At 42.4% G+C, this 8,578-nt stretch overlaps 1 protein-coding gene across 1 annotated transcript; it reads left to right on the plus strand.

Moving 5' to 3' along the window:
- Nucleotides 1–4,016: 4,016 nt before the first annotated feature.
- Nucleotides 4,017–8,578, plus strand: LOC148195259 (uncharacterized). The gene is made up of 2 exons (XM_088095143.1): nt 4,017–6,428; nt 7,754–8,578. Exons 1-2 carry the CDS (start codon nt 4,017–4,019, stop codon nt 8,576–8,578), a joined length of 3,237 nt encoding a protein of 1,078 aa, XP_087951269.1.

Below are 8,578 nucleotides of genomic sequence, written 5' to 3' on the forward strand. Positions count from 1 at the left end.
TCTCCTTTTCAATTATCCTTCTCCAATAGAAATATCAGTGGTTAGTTTGACTTGATGTCATGAAAAATTTCATAAACTGCACCACAATGCAGGAGAGTAATAAAAAATCACACGAAATTAGCACCAAAGCAGATCATAAACTGCACCATAATTGGTTACTGGACAGCGGAAAATTCGCTCTTCGGAAATTACCGAAGGCTTTTGCCCTTCGGTAATTACCGAGGGCTTTTGGCCCTCGGTAAATGTTAGCGACAAGGGATTTACCGAGGGCTCTTTGGCCGTCGATAAGCCTTCGGTAATTACCTTTTACCGACGGTTTTGGGCTGTTTCCGAGGGCTTCTGTCCTTCGGTAATGCCCTTCTTTTTTGTAGTGAATGTTTACGTGCACTTCTAGATTCACCTAGTATCATTAGAAGAAAATTACCGGCGGTTTTGTTTAACCCCGCTTATTTCCGGCGATTTTAGTAAAACCCCTATTAATACCGGCAGTTTTAGTAAAACCCCCGCTAATACCGACGGTTTTTCAAAACCCCCGCTAATTGCTGAGGTTTTTTAAAAAATCGCCGGTAATTACTTAGCGACGCAGGTTTTCCAAACGGTTTTCCTAACCGCAGGTAACGTATTTTCTAGGGGTTAAAACCGCCAGAAACGAAAAATATAACCCCCGGTAAAAATCTAATTTTTTTTGTAGTGTTTAGTTTTTGTTTATTATTATAATGTAAAATATTTTTTTGATGATTTCTTATATAATTATTTTTATTTTATAAATTTCTTTTTCATAAGTCTAATTTTACCAACACAATTTTATAAAGATGCATGCTTACTAATATATTAATCTCATGTCCTTGTCATAAATATTGCTTACATATTATCCAATATATATAACAGTTCATAAGATAATATATTTACGTCAGATTTCATTAGAATTTCGAAAAAGGAAATAAATAGGCATTTGAAATATTTTTAAATTTAAGTTTTTTTTATATAATTCTTTCACTTTTATCCAAATGTTATTTTGGTAATTTTAATTTAAAATTTATATAATGATAATTTTTTTCTAAATATTTTATACTAAAGAAATGATAGTACATTGTTTTTATATTGAGTGTATGATAAAATTATGTTTCCTTTATTCTGAATTTTACTTGTCACGCCTCATTTATTAAGGTGCTGAGTCACCACTGTGATTTCATTAATACACCACACCCCACGTGCGGTGCCATTAATGTGCACTCACATTCTCTGAATCCCTCTGACATGTGTCAATTCGGAAGGTTCTGAATGCAGTAGTGGAAGCCAGGTGTCAGCGCAAGAGATAACGTCCGTTTGACTATGGGAAGGGAATTAATTTTTCTGAAACACTTTTCCCTTCTCTGCGCACACCTTCATCTTCCTCAGAAATTCAAACCTCCATTTTCTCCTCCTTCTCTCTAGAACCTTTCTTCTTCTCTGTTCTGCAACTCACCATCCTCTTCTCCGATCACATTTCAGAAAACGCAGAAACCTTCCCTGCACCGTGAGCTTCATTTTGAACCGAACGGTTTTGGGTTCTGAAACGGGTAAGTTGTACGTCCTCAACTACTCTTCATTTTCAACATGCAAGTCTCATTCTGAATTTGCATGCACCTTCTCTGAACCAATATTGGTTTTCTGTAATTTTTAGTTTAAGGAGTTTTGGGTTGAACGTTAAGGGTAGAAGAGTGTACTGGAATCTGGTTTTCATTCTGAAGAACGAACGCACATTCCGGGTAAGGGAAGCTTATTAGAATTTAATTCGCATGATTTTTGTACTGCATGTGCGTTATGTGATGTTGGAAAATATGAATTTATGATATTGAACTTTTGAGTTTATGAATATGATTCTGATATGATATGAGAAAACGATGCATGTATGTACTGGAAATTATATGCTAGGTGTATGAATGTTCTGTAAAAGTTGTATGTGGTACAATTTTGATATTTGATGTTAGTATATGATTTTGATTAAAAGCTTGAGAAGCATGGAAAATACCATAGTATGATTGATTAAATGACTGTAAGATTATACTGGAAAATGAGTTACTGTAAAAGAGGAATTTATATGAAAAGTGCGTGAAATTGAACGTTCGTTATCGATACGGTCATTTACCGTTCGGTATTATCAGTAAATTCTTGTATTAGTCGGACCCCTTTTATTTGGAAAGGACTCCCTTTGAGGACGAACGCCCTCTTCTATAGTTTTACGTTTAAGCAGTTGGCCAGAGGTACACTTCATGAGTGTGGCGTGAGAATTGAGAAGCTTGATAACATCCTTTTGAACACTTAGTCAAATTATAAGACATAAATTTTAAGTATCTTATCATATAGAAATCCCAAACTTCTTTGATTTAGAATCTGTGAAAGTTCCCTACCTAAAAGCGTACGTCCTAAAGTGGCGCTCGGTCTTAGACCGAACGTTCGTCCTAAAATTGTAAATGTTAAGTAGCGCTCGGTCTGATACCGAACGCTCGTCCAAATGTGTATGTGATAAAGAACGCTCGGTCATATACCGAACGTTCGTTCCTTCTTTAATTATCAACGAAACGGTAATAGCATTCGTCCTGAATTCTCCTAGCGTTCGTCCTTGTATTTAAATAGCGTTCGACCAAAAGTTCTAGTGACGTTCGTCCAAGACTTCAGTGACGTTCGTCCAAAAGTTTCATTTTAGCGCTCGGTCATTGACTGGCGGTTGTCTCTTGAATTAAATCGTGTTCGGAATTCTTATCTAAACAATTTGTGATATATCTATCCATTTGATTAGTTCCAGAGTTATTGAATCTAAATTATTCTAAGTAAATTCCTGATCATTCTAAATTCAGTTCATCTAACTGATTCAAGTTCATGAACGAGCCTTCTTGGTATTGTATTAACGTTCGTCCTCTATTACAAAGAGGGCTGGACGTTCGTTCTTTTATGGAAGTAAAACTAATAATGAAAGTGCGAATAAGATGAAAGATGAAGATGTGCGAACACCATGAGAAATGAAATTGTGATTGTTGGTTTTGAACGAGCGTTCCAGGGAGGAACGACTCTTGGTTGGAAATTGAGATTTGTAAGTATGAATGTGGTAAGCTTAGATGGTGGTTCATCCTGATATTCCGTGAGTGCTCGTTCTCAAGTAGAGATGAGTATGTCATGCGTGGGAATGGCAGGAGGTCTAGTCCATAACTGTAACTTGGACAGAACAGACTAACCTTAGGTGGTTACTGATGAGCATTCCAGTTACCCCACCTGAGTGCACGGACGCCTTAGCTACACAGGATTCATACAGTCCGGACGGTCGGTCTAGTATCAGGATTTGGATGGAATTATTGTATGAATTGAATGTATATGTTTGTGAATTTACTTGCTGTATTTGATAAGTATGAAATATCTGTTTGAATTGAATTAAATTCAATAAGCTTACCCTTGCATTTCCATTGTGTTGTCTGTCTATGTATATCCGTCTTGTCAAATGCAATGATCATCCGTATGGATGTGAGCAGATGGAGATGCTTCCCTGGAGCAAGCGCTTGAAGAAGAAATCCTAGTTGAAGAAAATCTAGTAGATGTGGAAGTGAAGGCCGAACAGTGAAGGCGTTCGGTTTTTAGTTAGTTTGAGTTATTAGAGCGAGTGGCTGTGAGCGAGCGTTCTTCTTCTGATCGTAAATATTAGGACGTTCGGTCATTGTTTTGTAAACCGTTCGTCGTTATGCTTTCGTGAACGCTCGTCATTTTGTGTGTTTACGTAAGGCCGTTCGGCCATTTTTGCACACTGCTCTATTTAATTGTAAAACTGTTTTATCATATTAATACATGTTAATATTCTATTATATAGTTGCTGACTGTATAATTTTGGGATGTTACATTATTGGTATCAGAGCAGTTTTGTTCTCTTAAGGACGCTGTAGGTTATGAGTGCATTGCGTTTGTGCTGTGTGCTTATTGTGTGTTTAATGAGTTATTGTTTTAACTCTTAGACATGACTAACGTTCGTTTTTCTCTGGTCCAGAGAACTGATGGCGCCTAGACTCCCTCCTCCTCCGCAACCGAACGAGTCTGACACGTCCAATAACACTAGATTGTTGGAAACAGTGGTGGAACGATTGCATCAACAAAACACCACTTTAATGGAGCAGAACGCTGTTCTGATGCAGCAAAATCAGAGCGCTATGCAGAGTTTGGAGGCTGCTCGCGCTAACTCTGAGGAAACTCAGAGACAATTGATGGAACTCATCTCTGCCACCAGAGGCACGCCAGGGGCGTCTTCTTCTAATGCTGTTCATCATACCGAGTGGAGTTTGGAGAGTTTTCTTCAACACCATCCGGCCAAGTTTAGTGGGAAGGGTCTTCCGGATGAGGCAGATCAGTGGCTGCAGGATATGGAACGGATTTATAATGCCAAGAGATGTCCAGATGAGAATCGTTTAGCTTTCACGGAGTATTTGCTTACTGGAGAAGTAAGCCATTGGTGGACGAGCGCGAAAGCTATACTGACGGACGCTCACAGACCTGTTACTTGGGAAGTCTTCAGAAACAAATTCTATGAGGAGTACTTCCCGGATAGCGTCCGTTTTGCTAAAGAAGTGGAATTTTTGCAGCTGGTGCAAGGGGGAATGTCGGTTTCAGAGTATACAAATAAATTCAAACATCTGCTGAGGTTCAATACAGTAGCGGCCAGTGAAGAGTGGCAGTGTAGAAAATTTGAGAATGGGCTGAGAAGTGATCTTAAGGTGTTGATATCCAGTTTGTGCATTCGTTCGTTCCCAGTCATGGTTGAGAGAGCTAAAGTGTTAGAGAAAAATATGGCTGAGGCAGAACAACATAAGAAACAACAAGCGTCAAGGGGACCAGTTCTGTCGAGGCCCAATCTGAACCGGAACAGGACACCGTACGCTCGTCCAGCACAGAATAGTGGGTCTCAAGCTTTGGTGGTTGCTAGACAGTCGGGGCAACAGGGGCCGGTTAGATGTTTCCAGTGTGGAGGACCCCACTTCAGATCATCATGCCCTCAATTGGTTGGAGGAAAGTATTGTAATCGGTGCAGAAGAAATGGACATCTGGAGAGTGAATGCAATATGGGCGGACGCGCTGTAATGAGGCCGCCGAACGCTGGGAGGAACCAGCAAGGGAGAGGTGGACGAGCCCAAGCTGTTGGGCGTGTGTATGCGATCACTGGAGCGGAAGCCGCGAGCTCAGGTACGCTCGTCACCGGTACCTGCTTAATTCATGGAAAGCAATGTTGTGTATTATTTGATTCGGGGGCGACACACTCCTTCATCTCGAAGGCGTGCGTTGCTAAGTTGGGAATAGCTGAGAGCGAGATGCAGTTTGATCTGGTGGTGTCGACCCCAGCAGCTGGTGAAATCAGGACATCTACTATGTGCGTTAGATGTCCTATTGAGGTAGAAGGGCATAGATACAAGGTGAATCTCATCTGTTTGCCTCTCAAAGACTTAGAGGTAATTTTGGGAATGGATTGGCTGAATACCAATCGCATTGTCATAGATTGTGGAGCTAAGGAGTTAATTTTTCCTGAAAAAGACGAAGAGGAGTTGGGTGTGACGCTCGGTCAGTTGAAGGAAGATATAATGGAAGGCGCCAGTTGTTTTCTAATCATGACTCACGGGGATGATGAATATGAAGGTTCTGAACGAACGCATTCTAAATGGAGAGAAGCACGTTCGGTAGTAGATGAATTCCCGGATGTCTTCCCGGATGAGGTGCCTGGATTGCCTCCCGTTCGTGAAGTTGAGTTTACCATTGATCTGGTAACGACCGCGGCTCCCATATCAGTTCAACCATATAGAATGGCACCCGCTGAATTGGTTGAACTCAAGAAGCAAATTGAAGAATTAATGGACAAGAAGTTCATCCGTCCAAGCGTGTCACCTTGGGGAGCGCCTGTGCTGTTGGTGAAGAAAAAGGATGGCAGCTCTCGACTTTGCATTGACTATCGTCAATTAAATAAGCTGACCATCAAGAATAAATACCCACTGCCTCGGATTGACGATCTACTGGACCAGTTGCATGGAGCGAGCGTCTTCTCTAAAATAGATTTGAGGTCAGGCTATCACCAGATTCGGGTTAAGGAAGGAGACATCCAGAAGACGGCCTTCCGTTCGCGATACGGACATTATGAATACGTGGTCATGCCGTTTGGTGTGACGAACGCTCCAGCTGTCTTCATGGACTATATGAACCGGATCTTCAGGCCGTACTTGGACAAGTTTGTGGTGGTGTTCATTGACGATATTCTCATCTACTCCAAGAGTTGTGAAGAGCATGAAGAGCATTTGAGGTTGGTACTTGGAGTGTTGAGAGAAAAAGAGTTGTACGCTAAGCGGTCCAAATGTGAATTTTGGATGAAGGAAGTGCAGTTCTTGGGTCACGTTGTGTCTGTTGGTGGGATTTCAGTTGATCCGGCTAAGGTACGAGCGGTATTGGAATGGGAGAGTCCACGCTCGGTCACGGAAGTAAGAAGTTTTGTGGGACTCGCGGGCTACTATAGGCGTTTCATAGAAGGATTTTCTAAGATAGTAGCACCGTTAACACAACTGACCAGGAAGGATCACCCGTTCGCCTGGACCGATCGGTGTGAATCTAGTTTTCAAGAGCTGAAGCAGAAGTTGACGAGCGCTCCAGTTTTGGTAATTCCGGACACCGCCAAACCTTTCGAAGTTTACTGTGACGCATCTCACCAAGGTTTGGGGTGCGTTCTTATGCAAGAGAAGAAGGCAGTGGCGTACGCCTCTCGGCAATTGAAGATACATGAGAGGAATTATCCAACGCACGACCTTGAGCTGGCAGCGGTCGTCTTTGCTTTGAAGATTTGGAGACACTATTTGTATGGATCAACTTTCCAAGTCTTCAGCGATCACAAGAGTCTCAAGTACCTCTTTGATCAGAAGGAGTTGAATATGAGGCAGAGGAGGTGGCTTGAGTTCTTAAAGGATTATGAGTTTGAATTACTATATCATCCAGGAAAAGCTAACGTTGTAGCGGACGCTTTAAGCAGAAAAGTGGTGCAGGTGTCGTCCATGATGGTACGTGAGTTAAGTCTAGTGGAAAGCTTTAGAGACTTAAGGTTGCAGTTCAATTTAGAACCGGATAGCATCAAATGCTGCAACCTTAGGATATCCAGTAACGTGTTTGAGCGGATCAGAATGAAGCAATTAGAAGATGAGGAGTTGATGAAGATAAGAGGCGCGCTCGGCACAGATCAAGCAAAACATTTCAACACTGGAACGGACGGCCTATTACGTTATATGGGTAGGACGTGCGTTCCAAATGATGGAGAGCTGAAGCGAATTATATTGGAAGAAGGACATCACAGTCGTCTTAGCATGCATCCTGGCATGACTAAGATGTATCATGATCTCAAGCAATCGTTCTGGTGGCCAGGAATGAAGAGTGATGTCGCACGTTTTGTGGCATCATGTCTAACTTGTCAACGTGCCAAAGCTGAATATCAAAGACCAGGCGGCCTACTGCAACCTTTGGAGATTCCAGAATGGAAGTGGGACAACATCTCAATGGACTTCGTGACACACTTGCCTCGCACATTTAAGAATCACGATTCCATTTGGGTGATAGTGGATCGTTTAACAAAGAGTGCTCACTTCCTACCCATTAACCTGAAGATGTCATTGACCAACTTGGCAAAACTCTACATCAAGGAGATCGTTCGTCTGCATGGAGTGCCGTCCAGCATCATTTCTGACCGAGACACCAGGTTCACCTCTGGTTTTGGCAGTCGTTGCAAAGCGAACTGGGCAGCAGACTCCAAATGAGTTCAGCGTACCATCCTCAGACGGACGGTCAATCCGAGAGAACAATCCAGACGCTTGAAGATTTATTGCGAACGTGCGTACTCGATCACATGGGCGTTTGGGATGAAGTCCTGCCGTTAGTGGAATTCACCTACAACAACAGCTTTCAGTCAAGCATAGGAATGGCTCCTTTTGAAGCTCTTTACGGACGTAAATGCCGCACACCACTTTGCTGGTTTCAAGAAGGAGAAAACATATTGACTGGACCAGAGCTCGTTCAACAAACGACTGAGAAGGTGAAACTAATTCAAGAAAGGTTGAAGACATCTAGAAGCAGGCAGAAGTCATATGCAGACAAGAGAAGGCGACCATTGGAGTTCGAAGCTGGTGATCACGTTTTTCTGAGGCTGAACCCAACTACTGGAGTAGGCAGAGCGATGCGTTCAAAGAAATTATCTTCCAAGTTTGTGGGGCCGTACCAGATCATGAGGAAGATTGGGCCAGTTGCGTACGAGTTAGCTTTGCCTCCACAATTATCCAACCTTCATCCTGTGTTTCACGTATCTCAACTCCGAAAGTACGTAGCTGATCCCTCGCACATATTGGAGCTAGAGGACGTTCGTCTTCGCCAAGATCGAACGCTGGAGATGAAACCAGTTCGCGTTGAAGACGTCCGCACCAAGTACTATAAAGGAAAAGACGTTCGGTTAGTGAAAGTGGTGTGGGACGAGAAGACGAGCGACTCTACCTGGGAGGTGGAAGACGCTATGAAGGACTTATACCCTCACCTCTTCCCTGGTAAGATTTAA

The sequence above is a fragment of the Vigna umbellata genome, chromosome 7 (assembly GCF_029865625.1).
Source record: "Vigna umbellata cultivar VRB3 chromosome 7, Vumbellata_1.0, whole genome shotgun sequence".
NCBI lineage: Eukaryota > Viridiplantae > Streptophyta > Magnoliopsida > Fabales > Fabaceae > Vigna > Vigna umbellata.

Excerpts from the sequence above, each read along its gene's own strand:
- LOC148195259 (XM_088095143.1), top strand. The coding sequence starts at position 4,017 with ATGGCGCCTAGACTCCCTCCTCCTCCGCAACCGAACGAGTCTGACACG. Across the intron at positions 6,429-7,753 it reads TTTCAGTTGATCCGGCTAAG|TCGTTGCAAAGCGAACTGGG; the intron begins GTACGAGCGGTA and ends TGGTTTTGGCAG.